The following is a 20,876-nucleotide window of genomic DNA, read 5'->3' as shown; positions in this document are numbered from 1 at the left end:
CCTTGGAGATGTGAACATTGAAATATTGAATTTAGATTAATGAGATTTACATTATCAGCATGTAATTGCAAGGACCATTTCACATGGATTGGAGATGACAATATTTATGCCAGGCTACATTCATTAGCCTTGCAAATAATCATTATTAGTTAGCAAGGAGCTGGAGTGATGGTAACAGTACACATAGCAATTATCTTCAAGGCTATACTTCAGCAAGAAAAAAAAGACTCTTTGGAATAATTTCATTTCTTAGAGTGATGCTGCACTCAAGATGGAAAAGGTGATGCTAGCAGTAGTCAAAGTAGATCCATTGCAACCAGAGATGAAAAACAAGGCATTTCTCAATGTAAAACAGGCTAATATATGGGACACCAACAATCCAGTAGCCGCTGTATTTTTCATGCAAATACAATACTTTAGACAATTTGCGGTACAAGAGATTTTTTAGTATCAATACAAACAAAATAAAATTACTAAATAATAATCTGCTCCTGAACTAATCGGAGCTAGCCTATCTTAGATGTGATATGAGACTTAAACTAGGCACAAACATACACTGATGGGCATACATATTATGACATGTAGTGGCTCATGGAAACATTTGTAAAACATTCTAGCGAACGCATGTCTAACAAAGCGAACGTTAACTTTGGTCGGAAGAAGAGAAGTTAATCATACTTACAGTGATGGGTCGTTCAGGGAGTAGCATACAGAAGGAGCAGCTGATGTTCTTGTTCAGCACAAATAGAGGACTGTTGCTCTTGCCATCCTCCACAGAACTCCCAACAGCAGCATCACCAGAACGGCCAAGAAGAAGCTGCTGCCGGCGATGGGCTTTCTCTTGGGCACACAGCGTCGGATCTGCCTCGATCTCACGAATCGCGGTGATCAGGTTGTTGCTCCCTGCAGGATGAACAACATGAGACGACGGTGGTGGGTAGGTGACCGTAGTAGCGTCGCTGCTGGAGCAATCTGGGCATCTCCAGTCGGCCACATCTGCAAGGAGAAGGGGCGGCAGCACGGTAGAGAGGCAAGGTGTGTGCCACAAGTGCTGCACCGAAGTTGCTCTATCTCCTCGCCCAGCACCTTGCAGACCATGCATACACCGTCGCTAGAGCATGGAAGATTCGATGAGGAAGCCATCTTTTTTTTCCTGTGTGTGTGGTTCTCTCTTTTCTTTCTGGATCTCACTTCTCAGTCCACACACTAGATTGGTTCTATTTTTCGCTTTCTTTTGCGATATATGTACTCTCTAGATCTATTTGTTTCTCGAAAGTTGACGGACAAGGGAAGAGAAGGGGGTGGAGCGGGGAGGGTGGGCCATGTGAGGTGAGAGAGATGAGGAGCGGTTTTATATTCTAAAAAGGCAAACATATTCAATGCACCCAGATATACATCTAATTATTATGGAGATTTTGCTCATGTACCCTCTTCTAGATTGAAAACTATAGAGTTACCCTTCTAGCCACTAACACGTGACTCAAGAGGGTTTTATCCTGATTTGAAAATAATAGAAGGGGATATATAAGCATATTTTGCATTTATTGATTCTTCAGAAATTGGAGTTGGCATTAAATTAATTGTTTCCTACCTTAGACATTTTGCAATGATGATTAAAAAATATGGTATGCTTCCAATTGGATGCTAGGAGTATTAATTGCTTCCTATTATGAATGTATATTTGCCTTTTTTTTTCATTTCCTTCCGTTAGTAAATTTAGTTGTGTGCAATCAACTAAGACTTGAAAATTTGCAAAACATTTCAATTCAATATAAAGTTATTGGAAATATTCTAATGGATTTAACATGGATTGCTTTCTATACAATTTCATAACATTATCATGTATCTTGGTGGCTCAGTTAAATTGTCATTAGAGCATACAAGATTTGATGGATTTGATGAGGAAGCCATCTTGTTTTTGTGTGTGTGTGGTTCTCTCTGTTCACTTTCTAGATCTTTGTCGACACACTAGATTGGTTTCTATTTTTCACTTTCTCTTGTGATATATGTACTCTCTAGATCTATTTGTCTCTCGGAAGTTGACGGAGAAGGGAAGTGAAGGGGATAGAGTGGGAAGGTGGGCCATGTGAGGTGGGAGAGATGAGGAGCGGTTTTATATTCTACTTAAATAGGCAAACATATTCAATGCACCCAACTACATCTAATTATTATGGAGATTTTGCTCAAGTACCCTCGTTTAGTTTGAAAATTGTAGAGTTCCCCTTCTAGCCACTAACACATGAACCAAGGGGGTTTTTATCCTTGATTTGAATACAAAAGAAGGGATATATGAGCATATTTTGCATTTATTGATTCTTCAGAAATTGGAGCTAGCACTACATTAATTGTTTCTTACCTTAGACATTTTGCATTGATGACTGAAAAATTGTGGTATCTTTCCAATTGGATCCTATGAGTATTAATTGCTTCCTCTTATGAATTTGTATTTGCTATTTTTACGTTGCCTTCCGTTATTAAATTTAGTTGTGTGCAATCAAATGAGACTTGAAATTACAAAACATTTCAATTCAATATAAAGTTATGGAAACATTCTCATGGATGTTTAACATGGATTGCTTTCTATAAAAATTTCATAATATTATCATGTATCTCGGTGCCCCAGTTAAATCGTACAATAGCTCAAATGTAGAATAAAATACATACACAAATAGTCCTAGACAATTCACTTGTGGAATATCACTGCAACTTTTATAATGTGGTTAGCAGGATATGGTGTTGCAAATTGTTTGATGAAACGAGATATGGTTGGTAATGGTGATTTTGTCATGTCAGGCTGAGAATGAGAATTAGTTGACTGCTTCTTAGGAGAGAAGAAAGGATGATGTTATGATGTGCTATTTATTCACATAATTTCAACTACCATTGCAAACTTTTATCAAACTATTGTGAACAAAGTATTCTCTATGATGAAAATGAAATTTAATTAGCCATAAATAATTACTTATGTGTCAAAAATGTTTGGAGTGCCCTTAAATTTTTGGGGCTGGTTTAAGTAACTGCTCAACTATATATTCAAAATTAAATATTTAACCGAGAGCATTAGCTAGTAGTTGACTCATGACTATACTAATGAACACTATCAAGTGCCAAGGTGAATGCTCATATCTTCAATTTGTAGTGACCCTTGACCTATTTATTACCAGTATATTTTAAATGTGGATGCACCACTAAGCAAGCCAAGGTTACCGCTGATGGGCCCATACCACCACCTCTAACAGGTTTGGCCCTCATAAGAGCTTAGTGGTTAACGATGGCTCCACCTCACCTTTGATGGGTGAAAGCCTATCAGTAGTGATCGACACCTTCTAACGAGCCACATATAAAGTGGAGCCGACATAAGTGGCCTATCATAGGTGAGAAGGTATGACGTGTTCATGCTTTAGCCGACAGATTTTGTATTTAGACTGGTCAGTGATAAGCTTTTTCACATGAAAAAAATGGCTAACCTCACGAAATGATAGCCATGTCTTTTGAAAAACCTATAAACTCCCAAGAAATACAAGCATATCCATCCAATTCACTAAAAATAAATAACATTAGACGGTGGGTAAATGATCATAGTGTCACTAGATTGAAAAGTGTAGAGTTCCCCTTCTAACCAATAACACGTCAACCAAGAGGGTGTTTTTATTCTTGACTTGAATAAAAAGAAGGGAATATATGAGCATATTTTGCATTTATTGATTCTTCAAAATTTGGAGTCGTCACTACATTAATTGATTCCTACCTTAGACATTTTGCATTGATGATTAAAAAATGTGGTATGCTTCCAATTGGATGTTATGAGTATTAATTGCCTCCTATTATAAATTTATATTTGCCCTTTTCTTTATTTCCTTCCGTTAGTAAATTTATTTGTGTGCACTCAACACTAGAATTTTACAAAACATTTCATTAATTCAATATAAAGTTATGGAAACATTCTCATGGATGTTTAACATGGATTGCCTTTTACACAAATTTATAATGTTTCCACGTAGCTCGGTGCTCCAATTAAATCGTACAATAGGTCAAATGTAGAACATGCACAAATAGTCCCAGTCATTCACTCGTGGTACATCACTACAACTTTTACCATATGCTTAGCAGGACACAGTGATGCAAATTGTCTAACGAAACTAGATATTGTTGGTAATGGTGATTTTGTCAGGTTAGGCTAAGAATGAGAATTAGTTACCTGCTGCTTTAGAGAGCAGAAAGGATGATGTTATGGTGTACTATGATAGCGTTACATTTATTTATTCACATAATTAATTACAACTGCCATTGCAAACTTTCGTGAAAAAGTATTCTCTATAATAAAAATGAGATTTAATGTAGAACAGTTGATGATTTATGTAGACATAAATAATTACTTACGTGTCAAAAAATTTCGAGTTGGACGTGGGATTATGTCAAGAATTCAATTGCACGTGGTAATTTTTTTCAAATTAATGTTCTCGTTGTTGTACCGAAGCAATAGTCTCTTTGAATATATTATTTCCAAGTTATTTCCATATTAACATATTCCAGTTTTCAAAAGATTATTTATAAGGATTTTGATTAGACATTCCTTTTATTTTTTTACAAAGCTTTTGCCATGTGACATCACAAAAGGTGACCAATGTGGTTATGTATTGTCAACGGATGTGTAGCAAACAACAATAGTAGCACAAAATTCCCATGCACCAATACATAACTTTTTTTTTCTTGTTGGTTGCCTCTTAAATAATTATATGGATGAGCGCAATGGATATATAAACATGCGCAATGCATGTCAAAATTCTTTATTAGTGATTCACAATTTGCTGCAAGTAAGGATACAATTTGTTCCCATGGCAACCTGTCTTTCCTTGATTACAATTTATTCGTCTAAATTCTTCCATGGAAGCGACAACTATTTTAATTAGTTCAAATTTTGAAAATAAAAATGTCAAAAACTGCCATTAAATTTTCGGGGCTTGTTTAAGTAAACCCTCAACTATATATCCAAAATTAAATATTTAACCCAATGCATTGGCTAGCTAGTAGACCCATGACTACACTAATGAACGCTATTAATCCTCTCTTCCTATATAATTCACCCACAAAGCTTGATTTCTAGAAGGCTACATCATCGTTAAATCATAGCCATCCGATCAAATCCAGTGAGCTCTAGATTTTTCGCCACGTGTCAAGCCCACCATCCCCCAGCCAAAAAAAGCTTACCATCATCCCCACGCCGTCCACGCTGCACGCGAGCTCCCTCCCACCCCTCTCGGTTCCTCTTCTTAGATCCAGTGAGGACATGTGCTGAAATGCATGGTAGTGGTGGTGGTGCTGATGTTGATGCAGGGATATTGTACCGGCAATACGGGTGTGCAAGACGTTGACGGAGGAGCGGCTGGTGGTGCGGCGGGAGTGCATGGCGATACGGGCGGCCATCAGTGAGGGGGACAATGACTACTAGGACCGGAACATGGCCGAGCTCATGTTCATCTACATGCTCGGGTACCCCACCTACTTCGGCCAGATGGAGTGCCTCAAGCTCACCGCTGACGCGAGGTTCCCGAGAAGTACATCGGTTACTTCAGTTTCATACTGTTGCAATCCATTACAAATTCAAATTCTTAACTGATGTATGATTCTCATTATAAATCTAAAACTGCACCATGCCGTTTATACTAATGCTTAAATTTTTAAAATTTCTAATATGTCCATAGCAACGCGCGGGGTATCAACTAGTTACTTATATTTTTCACACATGCATCCCTGCGTCATCCCTTTTGCAACAACAGAACAAATTAACCAGATGCCGCCACCTTCTCCAAGGGACAAAATAATGGTCTGGTGTTGAGCATGAAGAATACGGGTTTAATTATTTTTTACAAAAAGAATCTCCTGGTGCTTGATTATTGCAAAAGGAACAAAGACAAGGTTATTAAAATTTTGTTTTAATTCCTCAGATATAACGAGATTCTTACGTGTGTTTCAGGCAATGTGGGGAGAATGTGGCATCAAAGTCACCAGGTTAATCGATCTTGGTTTGGTTGGTTGGTGAGCAAGATCAGGGTATACGAGAGATCGATGTCCAGATATATAAGAAAGTATATTATCTTACAAGGTTGCTTTTAAATTTTTGAAGCATGTTTCATATTTCTCCAAACATTTCTTCCAAAAATGAAACGTACTTGAAAGTTGAAACTCCGTCACTCATCGGCTACTCCCTCCATCCCATCCCAGAATAAGTTTATCTTTTTGGGTACGTGGATACGATGTTTGACTCTTCGTCTTATTAAATTTTGTGACAATTGATATTTTTATTTTTATTTGATGATAAAACATAAATAGTAATTACCGTGTGACTAATTTTAAATTTTTACTATAAAATTTTTAAATAATACAAATGAAATGAACTCTTTTTTAGACCAGTTACTAATTATTTATCCATACCATAATATTGTATGAGCTTTGTCTGAACTCGATCTGAGCCATATTTTGTTATGGGAATAAGATCCTCCGCTCTCGACTCATATGACGATAACACATATCGCACGTGTAGTATTGCAGAGGATATTAATACGTGTCGGGCAGCGAGAGATGATCGTCAGTAGGGCCGCTGGCCCACGTAGTTGCCCGGCGGGTAGTACTCGCAGACGGCCACGGTGTCGACGCCGTTGCGGCAGGTGCGGCGGGCGCAGCCGAGCTGCGTCGTGGCGCGCCACACCATCTGCGTGTACACGCCGCAGCACCGGCCGGGCGGCGCCGTGCACCGGTCGGCGCCGCGGTCGTACCACCGCCGGCTCTCCGCCCAGAACGCCGCCGCCTCGGCGCCGGTGTGCCGCCCGTTCGCCTTGTACAGGCTCCGGCCGTAGATGCCGTCGGTGCCCCACGCCGTCAGCGGCCGCGCCCTGCAGTCCCTGCGGAGCTCGCCGGCGTACCGCATCGCGTCCAGCAGCAGCGTCCCGTTCCACGACAGCGGGGGCAGCCCCGCCGCCGCGCGGGCCTCGTTGTGCACCTGCAGGAACTGCTGCGACGTCGACACCGGCACGGCGGGTGGCGGCGGAAGGGCGGACACCGAGATGGACGCCGCCGCCGGCGACAGCTCGGAGGCCAGCCGCGCGAGCGACAGGACGGCGACGAGGCAGCGGTAGACCGGCGGAGACATGGTGGCTGATCTCGTCTCGCTAGGTTAGGGAGAAATTTTGGTTAATTAACTCCAAAATTAATATAAATAGAGGGACTATGATTAATTGCTGCTGTTTCGCGCGTGTTTGGCTTTAATTTATGTTTAACTCTTGGGTGTTTACTACAGGAGTTACTGGGTGCTTTATCTTAAAAACATATGGTCTGTTTGGTATGTCATTAGTGCTAGCTTCACCTGTTGGTATGTCATTAGTGCTAGCTTGCTCATACTCCTTATGTTAAAAAAATTCCTAGTAATAAATTATGTTTTTGACATAGCGGGCATCTGGATATATCCCGGAACAACATGCAACATAGTAATACACGGAATAACAAAGTTACAACATAGTAATACACGGTTAAACGTTAGACATAAAAATGCACAAATACACTTAAATTGGAATGGAGTCGGTAAGTCCATCGCTTCATACTATCAACTGTCCACATTCATTGATTAAACTGTGTGCAAGCATGAGGAGAAGCTATAGCACTATTAGTAGGCCATAGTGTAGTCGAGTGTGTAATGCCAGTTTATAACAATGTTACAAATCATATTTTTGCGTCCGGATAGGTGTGGCTGTGGATTGAACTAGAGATAATTTAGGTTCGTTTTTATTTTAATAGATTAACTAAGTTTATTTTTAACGTGAACTTACTTCATTGAGTTTAAAGCTAATTATAACTCATCATCTGTGGGCAGACATGTGAACATCCCTACTTTTATACACCCTTTATAAAAACTTTTTTGGATAAATATGAACATAGGTTATCTTCAGATTTTAATTTTCTTTTTTGGGACAGAGGGATGAAAAGAGGGAGAGAAAGAACCATGGATATATGGTTATTCTAAATCTGCTCATATAATTATACATAATGTAAACTTAGGAAAACTAACACCATACAATCGGTTATAGGTAATTCTGTTCAGTCCTTGGAGACTGTACGAGCAATATGGTGTGTATGCCAGGTGCTAATATTAGGGATGTGTTATGATATAAATGTTAAAATTAATCAATATAATTGAAAAATATATTTTAAAAATATGTGATAATGAATTTCTGTATAGATAATTTTTTTCGCAAAGAAGCAAAGAAACATTCTGGAAACGTGTTAGGAAAAATCGAAGAATAATCTAGGGACTAGGGACAAGCTGATAAAAAAATTGAGTTATGGCTCTCAATTTGGTATTGTCTCGGTTTTAATGTCCCGGTCTCTCTACATTCATATAAATGTTAATAAATTTGTATTATATAAAATAATTTATTACATAGATAAATCTAATTATTGCAAAAATATCTTATAATATTACACATAGCGAGTATATTCGATGAATGTCAGATCACGGAGTGTTTATTGAAACATTTATGTAATCGATTCCTCTCACCACAGTTACGTACACAAAAGATGAAGATAAGAGCGATAAGTAATGCTAGCTTTTGAACCGACATTTATATGCATTTCTGAGGCGGTGTATCTCAAAAATATGTTTTTGAGTTTTCGAACCTTTTTTTACACATTTATACCACCTTTTCCTAAAATAAGTGATTGTTTCAAATTCAAAATTTATCCTAAAATAATTGAAATTTTAGAGCACTGCTTTAATCCGTTCTTAATTAAATTAATGCATATCTTACCACGACCACCCAAAATGGTCGCATGTTTCGGAACAAAACGAGTCCTCTCTCCCATTTTCTTTAACTAACCAACGTCATACATTTAATCATGGAGAGAGTATTATTTACCAAATACTACCTCTATCCTATAATAACTTCATTTTTCGTTTTTCTGTCTAACGTTTGACCATTCATCTTATTTGAAAAATTTATAAAAAAGTTAAAAAAAATTAGTCATACATAAAGTACTATCCATGTTTTACAATAAAAATATTAATCGTAAAAAAATTTAAATAAGACGAATAGTCAAAACAGAGGTAGTATTTGCTCGTAGCTTGAAATGGTTGTTTTGAAACTTATCACAAACGTGTTACTGTCCCATTTTTTGCATTTGTACCGCAACACGTACATTTTATATCTTATTGATCTATTAACGCACGTGTCATTATATATATATATGTATATATATATGAGCGTATATTTCGTTTGGTGTGAACGCGGCGCGGCAGTACATGATCAGTACGGCCGCTGGCCGACGTGGTTGCCCCGCGGGTAGTACTCGCAGACCACGATGGTGGCGTCGCCGTCGCCGCAGAAGCGGCGCGCGCAGCCGAGGTCCGCCGTGCCGCGCCACACCATCTGCGTGTACGCGCCGCAGCCCCGGCCGGGCGGCGCAGCGCACGCGTTGGCGCCGCGGTCGTACCACCGGCGGCCCTCCGCCGCCCAGAGCGCCGCCGCGTCCGCGGCGTCGCGCTCGCCTCGGCACACGTACACGTTCCGGCCGCGCGCGCCGTCGGCGGCCCAATCCGCGAGCGGCGGCGTGCGCGGCCCGCGGCAGCGCGTGTGGTGGAGCTCGTTGGCGTGCCGCGCCGCTTCCGCCGTCAGCGTGGCGTTCCACGCCAGCGGCGGGAGGCCCGCCGCCGCCCGCGCCGCGTTGTGCGCCCGCAGCGACTGCTCCCTGGTCGACAGGGCCCGGGCCTTCACGCCGGAGACCGAGGTGGACGATGCCGCCGCGGCCGCCTCCGCCGGCGACGAGGCAGCAGAAGAACGGAGACATGGTTTAGCTTGTGGAGAAGTTGTCGAGTCGTGATTATAAAGAGGGATTGATTTCAATAGTTGCTGCCCGTTTTGTGAGTAATTGGATTTTAATCTCGACTTAACGTAAGGGGTTTATTAGGGGAGTTATGATACTTGGAGTGTTAACTTAGGAAGTAATTAATTAACTAGTGGATTTTCTAAGGGAAATGGCTTCGCGTATGATGCACGTACGATCACGGCGTACGCTGCGTGCGTGTGGACGGAGCATGAACGGCGAGCGGACGGAGCGAGCGTCAGGTCAGGTCGTACGACGATCGTACGGCTGCCGTCGGACGTGTAGCATCACTCTTTTCTAAGCTTAAGATTACACCAACATAAGCTTAAAATCAGTGCCAAAATTCTTATATATTCAAGACATGAATAGATTTCTCTCTTACATTGGCCATTAACAGCATGACTAACATGCAGTGAATATGGATACTAATTCTATACTTTTGTGTATTCAAGCAAAAAAGTAGGCTCCAATGGTTGGCATAAGCATATGTCAAAAATTGGAATCTCAACCATGAATAGGCCCTGTTTATTTCCTAAATTTTTTTCCATAAACGTCGCATTGAATCTTTAGACACTGAAATGGAGCATTAAACATAGATAAAACAAAAAACTAATTGGACAGTTATGGGAGAAATCGTGAGACGAATCTTTTGAGCCTAATTAGACCATGATTAGCCATAAGTGCTACAGCAATCCATATGTGCTAATGATTGATTAATTAGGCTCGAAAGATTCGTCTCGTGGTTTTCAGGCGAGCTGTGAAATTCGTTTTTTCATTCATGTCCAAAACCTATTCTGATATCCTATCAAATGTCCAATATAACACCCAAAACTTTTCTTTTCCCTAACTAAACACTCCACCCCGTCCAAAGTCGAGGAGAATTCACTCTGCCAACTTGGGATGCGTGCGGAGAGAGCAACGCGTTAGGGAAAATTAACCATTTGTCACTCTTACAAGTACAATTAAATCTCATGTGTCTATGACATGTAGATCCAAACCCACATGTCATAGACACATGGGAGTGACAAAAAGTTAATGTCATTCATAAGAGTGGCAAATAGTTAAATGCCCCCGCGTTGGGAGAGGGAGTGATTTTTGTTTCTGTTTGTATCGTTGGTCCACCTTTTTATAATTGGAATTTAATTTTAGTTATATTTATTATACAGGAAAACCTATTCCACATTTAAAGATCTGATTGGGAGATCCCATATATAAAGAGAATTTTAGCGATAGATCATTTTGGATAGTTATTGACCATCCTATAAAAAATAACTACAATTACTCCTTTCATCCCATAACATAGACACCAACAAAGAATTATATAAATAGCTTATCATTTAGATTATCTAGGTGCATATATGCATGCATATAATGTAGTTGGATGTTTTCATAATAAAGGATTTGAAATAAATCAAATTGAGAGAAAAGATATGTGTTAGCTAGCTAATGTATGCACGCGTTATATTATGGTAAAGAGAAAAAAATTAAAAGTGGTCACTCCAAGCTATGATACGACTGGCCTTCTGAAGCTAGTGTTGTCCCCTACAAGTGAATAGTGACAAAAATAGATAAAGAGATTCCATTTTTTAGCAGCTGTTTAAAAAACACTATTGAAGTCAACATATTTGTATTGAAAACCAATTGATCTTATGTTGGTAACGCTCTAGCTAACAACTATTTTTACTTGGATAAACCAAAAATTGTTAAGAAAAACCAGGTTTGAATTGTCAATGCTGAGGGACGACCGACCATTTCTATTACTCGTTGCAAGTAAATTGTTGCTGCAGGAAAATAAGCTGCAAGATAATCTTCCACCGTTGTTAGAAGTGATGAGAATAGAAAGTATGAGAGATTAAATCGAAGAGCATTCTCATTCATCATCAGTTTAATTTATACAAGTTAATACGGCGAGAGCCGTAGAATTGCGATAGTTGAAGAACCGTTGCACTTGTCGTCCATTTTGACCGTTAAATGCACTATTTATACTATAGCACTTAGCAGATAAATATTGATGAAATCCTAACGGTGATGATATTTTTTTACATAAGAAATACCGACGAAACCCTAATGGTAATGATATTTCTTAGAAAAATTCATTTGTACGATGCATTTTGTAGAACTCGCACCCAAATATCAATGCTATTTCTTAGAATTGGATGTTTGTGGATGATATTTGTTAGATTTTCTGGGCCATGATTTTCCATCAAGCAACCAATAGAAAATGCTTCCTCCAATTATTTTTAGTCAATCTATGAAAAACAAAACCGGAGAGTATAGTATATTGCATAGAGTGTCTCAGAGCTCAGAAGTAAGCAGATGATCAGTACGGGCGTTGGCCGACGAGGTTGCCCGGCGGGTAGTACTCGCAGACGGCCACGGTGTCGATGACGTCGGGGCAGGGGCGACGCGCGCAGCGGCAGGGGCGGGCCACGCAGGCGAGCTGCGTCGTGTCGCGCCACACCATCTGCGTGTACGCGCCGCAGCCCCAGCCGGGCGGCGCCGCGCAGGCGTTGGCGGCGCCGCGGACGTCGTACCACCGCCGGCCCTGCGCCCAGAACGCCGCCGCGTCCGCGCCGCGGCGCACGCCGTGGCCGTGGTAGAGGTTCCGCCCGTACGCGCCGCGGGTGCCCCACGGCGCCGGCGGCAGCGCGTCGCAGTCCACGCGGAGCTCGCTGGAGTACCGCAGCGCTTCCATCATCAGCGTGGAGTTCCACGACAGCGGCGGCACGCCCACCGCCGCGCGCGCCTCGTTGTGCGCCCGCAGGAACTGATCCGTGTTCGACATGGTCGGGGGTTCCACAGCGGAGACCGCCGGCGACATGGAGGCCAGCGACAGCGACACCATGGCGACGAGGCAATAGATCAAGAAAGCCATGGCGTAGGCGGCGTGTGGCTGATGGTTTTTCTTAGTCATTTAGGTTATGGACATATATATACATGGGATGCATTAATTTCCGCTGTTTATTAGGGAAGTTTCATCTAGATGGACTGCTGTTAGTTTTGGGGTAATGGCTTTTCCGGGATTAATAACTGTTGTTACTTAATGAGTAATTTTACGGGACTTGACTAGATACCGAGATACCGAAAGATACTAAATTTTACGTTAAAATTTTGATATCTTCTATTACCTTCTCAGGAATTATAAAATTGCTCTAATTTCACTGTTTTGTTTGGCGTTATATGAATGTTAATGAATCTGCATATGTATAAATAATATATATTAATTAATAGATAAATCAATATAAGCTAAAAAGACTTATAATATGAAATGGGAGAGGGCAGTTTTTTTTGTTTGCCCAGTGGCCTCAACTTAATTTTACAGGATCATTTCTGAGGAATGAAAACATATTATGCCTTATCAGCATTTGTGGATTTCCCAACTTCGCGATGTTTTATAACTTGGGTGTGCTTTTGATGGACATATGGTGAGGTCGGTTATTTATTAGTGCCTGAACATACACACACTGTGTGTTATATGTACCATTATATGTGTGGGTGTCTTTCGTGTAACTCAAAAAAAATATATAGATATGTTATGTTGGTATGTATGGTGCTGGAATTTTGTTAACACCAAAATTTGGTAAAATTATTTATTGGATTCAGTTAAGGAAATGTGCAATTAGCAGATCAAAATCTTATCCCGAAGAGACTGGATTCGAGAAGGAATCGTGAAGACCAAGGCTTGGCGGCGTAAATTTTATCTGTTAATTAGAGTTAGTTTAGATTTTTCATTTATCTCTAAGGTTGTTAGAGTCCGATCGGGACTTGTGTGTTGAAGATAGAATCTACATAGAAGTTTGTTATTTTTTTATCTATTAGGAGTCGCATGTCGTGTCTAACACAGACTAGTGTGCACCCGAAGGTATAAATATATATGTCCAGGGTCATATAAATCATCTACACGCATCAATTAGATAAATTATCTTCGGCGCATCGCCACCCTCCTAACCGAGGTTTCAACTCCGGCGGGACTTGGCACCTGACGTGGGGTTGCATCGCTGCGATCTCCGATAGAGGGGTAAATTCTACGTTACGCCAGGCACGGTAATCGCATCTGCTAGATTAGGATTGTCTCGGTTCGGTCCGATCTTCTAATTTGGTCATGCGACTGCTAATTATCGTATTAGTTTTAAGTTGAGTTACTTCTGTATCTTGAGTAGATCTGGTCGATCACTTTGGACGATCTACGTGGGTTTGATATTTGCTGTTTGACATATTCAATCTAATACTGTCTCGGTTAGGTCCGATCTAGTAGATTACGTTTGTCAGATGGTTTATATCAGATCGATGTATTTTGTTCATTATTTTATCGGAGTACCAGTCGATAAGTTATCAGTCGTCAGCTCATTGGCTTGATAGCAATCTAGATTTGTTTAGTATCTATCCTGACATTGCTAGGTTTAATCTTGAACTGTCTCGGTTGGGTCCGATCTTTTATGATTATTCTTAGCAATCTGGGCTAGGTATTTTATAGATCTTGGTTGTTTATCCGCCGTCTATAGCCGATGATTTTCGCCGATCTATATGCTTATCATATTTACATCAATAGAGTAGTCAATTGCTTTACTATATTATTTCTATACCAAACGGCTTGATTTAGTTATATCGGCAGTTATTTACGTTGCATCGGCTTATGAGAATTACATGTAAGTTGGGTTTAGCCGATCGTAACACATGATTCATTGTTTATTCTAAGTAATTTGTCGGTTTATTTATTAGCCTTATCGTTCTTCATGTTTCCTATAATCATATCGTGCTCGACTGCATACTGTCTTGGTTAAGTTCAATCTCTGTACGTCTAGTTCGATCTGGTTATAGGGGCTCGATCGACTAAGTTTAATAAGTAACTTGACGGATTACATAGGTCTAATATTTAATTTAAGTTTATTTTTATTTGACTTTCCAGCCGATCCGAGGCTTTTTACAGCTGATCGTTCATCCAATCGGCTAAACGCTGCTGCACCAATATCTAATCGGCTGGATATATTATTACCTATCAGCTCGATAGCCGATCGGCTTGTTTTACTGTTCATCTTATCAGTTGTAGGATCAAACTGACTGGCACACTCGCACAATCTAAGAATTAGGTCTTGCACTGGATCTGTCTAAGATTGACTCCTAAACCTTCGTGTGTGACACGTCAACGTTCACATTTTAACGTCAACAAACTTATAATGTGCCAAGTTAGCATATCCAGTTGGCGTCCATTCACAAGTACATCGCAACTAGTTTTACTTTTCGTTTATACTTTTTCTTATATAAGTCAAATTTCAAATTTTAAACTTAACTTTGGAGTTATTTTTTTATCGTAGTTTATTTGGTGGATTTTCTTTTAGATCATCATAAATAAAAATATTATTTATAAATTATTTTTTAATCATATAAACCGTTTTGCTTACGCTTAATACAATCCTAAAGATGAGGCTGAAAAAGAGCCGATCTACCGCACGGCTATATATCCAACGAGGCAACGACTGTCGCTGGAGCTGGCATCCATGCTATGCAATATGCATGTTAGTCTTCGCTGAAAACAAGTAAATGTTTTGCTAGTCCGATTTCCTGTAATCTATACAACTTTAAATTAAAAAGTAACGATGGTGACGATGATGAATCTGTCATCCACCGACTATATTATATATTATCTTACTAAATATAACATAGACTGTATTCTAAGGTACTTCTTTATATATATAAAATATTTTAAAATAATGTTGATTTCATTTTTTATCTCTAAAATACAAATTCTTAACAATACTAACATGCATATAATTTATATTTTTCCGTAGCAAAACACGGGTATTTAAACACGGGTATTTAGCTGGTATATACTCTGCTGGGTCATAGATGTTAAAGTGCATATATATATATATATATATATATATAGCTCGGCACATCTTTAATGAGCCACTCGGTTGGACTGTTTCATTATAGGTGTAACCGGATCGACAGTTAGGTTCCAGTTAGACATGTGAAGTAGCAGGTTGACATGCTTAATCTATAACATGGGTGCCCTATGATTGTTGGACTACGGTATATACTCACAACTTATATCAAATCACAAGTGATAAGAAGTGACACTGCCTCTGGCTACCTCCGTCCTTAAATGTTTGACGTCGTTGATTTTTTTATATATGTTTCACTATCCGTCTTATCCAAAAAATTGAAATATGTAAAGTTATATATACACATAAAAGTATATTTAACAATAAATGAAATGATATAAAAATAATTAATAATTATGTAAATTTTTTAAATAAGACGAATAGCCAAACATGTATAAAAAAATTAACGGCGTGAAATATTTAGGGAACGAGCGAGCATATGACTAGAGAGTTTTTGGGATGGCTTAAAACTATTCGGCATCACGTAAGAGTTGATGCAATAGGGAAGATTGTTAGGCCTAGGGAAAATTCCTTGCATGCCCTCTAAATATTAGCATATCCCTTGTGTGTCCCTGAATTTTGTTAACTCCTTTAGATATTCTTGAATTTTGATTTTGATCTCTTCTATGCCCTTTTGATCGATTGACTGTTTAATTTTTGCAAAAATATCAATTTTGCCCTTATGCTTGGAAAGAAAAACAATAGAAATATGTGAAATATAGTATTAAAAAGCTATAAATTCGTTGCGTGTATTTCTTAGCGGGTAAGGTATTATTCATGATAAAAATATTTTATAATAATAAAAAAATATATCATTTTTATTCAAAATATATGTAATGCATTTTTGTGATATTAGTATAATAGATTTGCTACGTGTCGTATAACTTTAAAAAATATTACCCATAATTTAAAAATGTTACACATATTTTTTAATATAATTATGGTTACCATTTAAAAATCTATTATGCTACACATATTACTTTCTCATACATCAAACTTATTGTCATATAACAAAGTATTGTATTTTTAATGTGAAAATACTTTATTTCCTCATTCCTTACATACTCAGGGATAAAATAGACATTTTTATACTTATTTAACGATCAACTCACGGTCAACTAATGGGAGGGATATAGAAGGGATCAAAATAAATATTTAGGGGTATATAGGACAGTGACAAAAACTCAAAGGTATAAAAGGGATTGGCTAAATTTTTAGGAGCATTGAAGGGATTTTCTCCCCAATATATGATGGCGAAGATTATTAGGTTCGATCCTATACACATCGATAGCTCACAGTAAGAGAATACCACCCAAAACGTTCTTTTGGGTTTTTTATGTCGAGGAACTAAACATGATTTTCTATTTTTTTTAATTATATTTATGTTTTATGTTTGAAAGTTTGGTTCGACTTGTGCGAAAATGAGATGGTTTTATTGCGTTCGTACCCAATGTCATCGACAGTGAATCAGAGAGCATAAATCTTCACGTTTTAGTTCAATTCACAAGGAAAATACCAATAATGCACATCGTTAGTTCGACGGCATAATTATTGTATACTATTCCGTCTTAAATATAAAAGATTCTAGAGAAAATCTGAATACACGTTTATCCTAATTCATTCTTGAAATCTGTTAAATTTTAGGACAGAGGAAGTATCGCCTTGGCGACAATGGATCAGTAGGGCCGCCCGGTGCCATAGTTCCCCGGCGGGAAGTAGTCGCACACGAGCAGCGTGTCGCCGGAGCCGCACACGACGAGGCCGCAGCCGAGCTGCGTCGTGTTCCGCCACACCACCTGCGTGTACCGCTCGCACGACCCTGCGCCGGCGGCCGGCGCCGGCGGCGCGGCGCACGTGTTGCTCCCGTAGTCGTACCACCGCCGGCCCTCGTCCACCCACGCCGCCGCCAGCGCCGTCGCGTTCAGCCGCCGCCCCTTCCCGACGAACGCGTTCTCGCCGAAGTAGAACAGCGGCGACCGCCGGGGCGCGCAGTCGCCGCGGCGGGACCGCGCGTACGCCCTGGCGTACGCGGTCGCCGCGACGCCCGCGCTCCAGCTCAGCGGCGCCACGCCACGGCGCGCCGCGCCTCGTTGTGCACCGACAGGATCTCCGCCACCGTCGCCGCGGCGCGCTCCCGGCGGCCGCCGTCAGTGGCGGCAGCAGCAGCAATGCGCAGGGAAGAAGCCATCGCGACCATTACGACGACAGCGACGTAGGTGTCCGACATTTTCGTCTACCTGCAGCTTTCCTTTGCTTTCTTTTACAAGGCGAGCAACGCATGCACATGGATGGAATGTTTGGCCCAGAATTTAGAGCGAATTTATAGACGATTTTGCGTGAGAATATTTTAAACTTAGGCGTCTGAATTTGCGCTGTCAATGATTCGGTCAATGGATAGTAGCTTTGAACGCTCGCATGGCGGCTAGCCTAGCTAGCTTGTGTGCGAATTTTTTTATTTTTAAAACTTTTTTAATAAAAAAATTTATTATTAAACCTCGAAGATAAATATTTCAATCATATGAATTTTTTGACCATGTCATCCCGTCTGACGTAGCTAGTCTACAGTGTCACGCCGAGTAGTGGGTATGACAGGATTGCCATGGCAGCCAGCTTGACATGATAGCTCGTTTTCCTATATTAGGAGGGACGGGGTGGTAAAAAGTTTCATGTGATGAAAATGTTTTTCTTAAAGATTTAGTAATAAATTTTTTTATTAAAAATATTTTTAAAAAAAGTCCTTGTGTACGTGTGTGATCGATCTAGCTTGCTCTTGCATGCGTTCTTGATACCTAAGCAACAAGCTAGAATCTCACACATTGCTTGATGGATGGTGATTGTGCGTTTGACCAGATTGATGATTGATGAATTGAACAAAATCAGAGTACATCACATGTGTTCATAATTTGTATGATATTTTGTGGAGTGTGTAGCAAGCATTAATTGCATGGTTGCTGGTTTTAGGGGCTGATGATGTGCGCGTTCCAGTCATCGATCACAGCTTGAGAGCCAAGATTAAGGAAGAAGCAAGGGGCATATGCAAGGCTGTTGCTGCCGCGGTAATCAGTTTGTTTTCTTCAGTTCTTGACCAATCGGGGCGTCCTTCTATCACGACTTGTTTTGGACATCCTGGCTCTAACAATGGGTGAGATTCACCTTCTAAAAATTTTAGCGGGGATGAACGCGATAATGTATTGACCTGTTTGGAGGAGCTTTAAAATTCTGAGAAGCATCCGGTGAGAAACCAGCTTCTTAATCTGAATAAGCTGGGTTTTCCAGCTTCTGCTTTTAGTTTATTTTTTGGATTCTAGAACTCTAGATTTTTAGAAGTTGATTACTGTTTAGAAGAGTTTTTGACTTTTATAGATTCTATAGAAAGTTGTATCTGCTAGAAGCTTTCTAAACAGACCATATATATCCTCACGAGATTTGGAAAGTTCTATGAGATCTTGAGGTCCTTAATGTTGGTTTTGGGGCTAATTACACTCTTTCTTTGGGTATTTTGGTTCCTATGATTTAATCTGGAGTTCAATTTTGAGATGGGTTGGGTTGTATTAGTCTCATGTTCTCTGCTTACCCTTAATGCTGCCAGTCGCAAATTCTGCTAAAACTTGGCTTAGTGTGATGGAGAGGTGCACATGAACTTCCCAAAAAGCCAAGGTTAAACTGAATGAAGCCAAACGGAACTTAAAAGTCCGGTTTTATAAAATGTCGGTTTCTCCGTCGGTCATATAATCGTACTTTGGTACTCGATGAACCCAGAACCCTAGGTTCTTATCCAAATGGGTCTATATAAATATCTTTCAATAGAGTTTTGGGTAAAATTCAGTCTAATATAAAAAAAAGTCAACAGATTGTTCCCTAAAATTTGTCGCAAGATTTTTAGCAATTCGGTTTGAAATTAAAGCCATTGGAAGGGTATAGAATTAAACCCCTTTGTTCTTTTCTATATTGAAGCCTAGCTAGTCCAATAGATCAATCCATGGATTCTGCAACAGACTCTGCCCAAATCCGCTCGGAGATGTTCATCCGGTTGCCGGACGCCGAGCTGCTGCTCGACCCAGACGGTGAGTAGCTTCATCTGCCAGAAGTGCCACCTATGCTACTCCTCACCGCCGGTGAACTCCGCTGCCGAAGGATCGATCTAGTAAGCTTTAAAATTGTATTGATAAAAAAAGTTTAAAATAACCTTTTAAAATTTTTCAAAAGGTACATCATTTACCAATTCGGCAAAAAAAAAGCATTGAAAAACGAAACAAAAAAAATCGTGGGCTCGGGTGGATTCGAACCGGATGTCAGCCCACTAGCACGACTAGGCCCGATCAATCCCTATGGGCCGAGTGGAACTTTGATCTAAAATATCGGCCGAGTGAACCACATCGGTGGAAGGGGTTGGGAAGATTCAGGCCTATCTAAAGAACAGATGTCCCCTTCAGCCCCCAAAAAGACATAAAAAATTCTTTGTCCTGGTCCGGTATCCATTGGATTGATGGCTGCGTGTAGAAAAAAAACATAGATTTATGAGAAAAAAGGGGGGCATATAAGTCCTACGTAACACTTCTCAATCCGAGAAGTAAAGAAACTAGACTGGAGTAGTGTAGTGTAAGACTATGTTTGCTGTTTTCAGAGATTTTTTTTATAGTCCATGTCATATCGAATATTTGTATATTAATTAGAAGTATTAAATATAGACTTAATAAAACTCATCTCATACACTAGACTATTTCGCAAGACGAATCTATTGAGCCTTATTAGTCCATGATTAGCAAATGTGATGCTAGAGTAAACATTTGCTAATTGTGAATTAATTAGGTTTTAAAAACTTGTTTAATGAAGTAGCGTTTATTTATACAGTTAGTTTTGTTATCCGTTTATATTAATACTTCTAATTAACATCTAAACATATGATGTGAAAAGAAAAAAAATCTCAAATCCAAATAACCATTAAATTTGTAATATTCGTAATGCTCCTCGCTGCACTTGCACTGGTTGAGTCAAAGGCTTATTAATTGGTGAGGCCATGTAACATCATATCTGTCTGTCGTTCAGTTAACTGGGTCGACAAACAACAGTAGTGGACAGGGGCGTGTCACTCATTTAATTTGTCAGCATTTTGAACTAGATGTA

The 20,876-nt window shown here is 39.8% G+C and overlaps 3 protein-coding genes and 1 pseudogene across 3 annotated transcripts; all 4 read right to left on the bottom strand.

Moving 5' to 3' along the window:
- Positions 1 to 6,586: 6,586 nt before the first annotated feature.
- LOC107303995 (pathogenesis-related protein PRB1-3-like) lies at positions 6,587 to 7,147 on the bottom strand. The gene has a single exon (XM_040523772.1). The coding sequence runs from the start codon at positions 7,145 to 7,147 to the stop codon at positions 6,587 to 6,589; it is 561 nt and encodes a 186-aa protein (XP_040379706.1).
- A 2,146-nt stretch (positions 7,148 to 9,293) lies between these two features.
- Positions 9,294 to 9,834, bottom strand: LOC121054131 (annotated as a pseudogene).
- Positions 9,835 to 12,060: 2,226 nt separating this feature from the next.
- On the bottom strand, positions 12,061 to 12,760 carry LOC121054312 (pathogenesis-related protein PRMS-like). Its single transcript, XM_040523770.1, has one exon. It carries the CDS (start codon positions 12,743 to 12,745, stop codon positions 12,191 to 12,193), a length of 555 nt encoding a protein of 184 aa, XP_040379704.1. The 5' UTR covers positions 12,746 to 12,760; the 3' UTR covers positions 12,061 to 12,190.
- Positions 12,761 to 17,428: 4,668 nt separating this feature from the next.
- On the bottom strand, positions 17,429 to 17,979 carry LOC121054313 (pathogenesis-related protein 1-like). The gene is given in 2 exon segments (XM_040523773.1): positions 17,429 to 17,826; positions 17,829 to 17,979. Coding segments are annotated over 2 exon segments (549 nt in total).
- Positions 17,980 to 20,876: the final 2,897 nt, after the last annotated feature.

Source organism: Oryza brachyantha, chromosome 4 (genome assembly GCF_000231095.2).
Source record: "Oryza brachyantha chromosome 4, ObraRS2, whole genome shotgun sequence".
Taxonomy (NCBI): Eukaryota; Viridiplantae; Streptophyta; class Magnoliopsida; order Poales; family Poaceae; genus Oryza; species Oryza brachyantha.
This window is presented reverse-complemented; position numbering and strand designations above follow the sequence as displayed.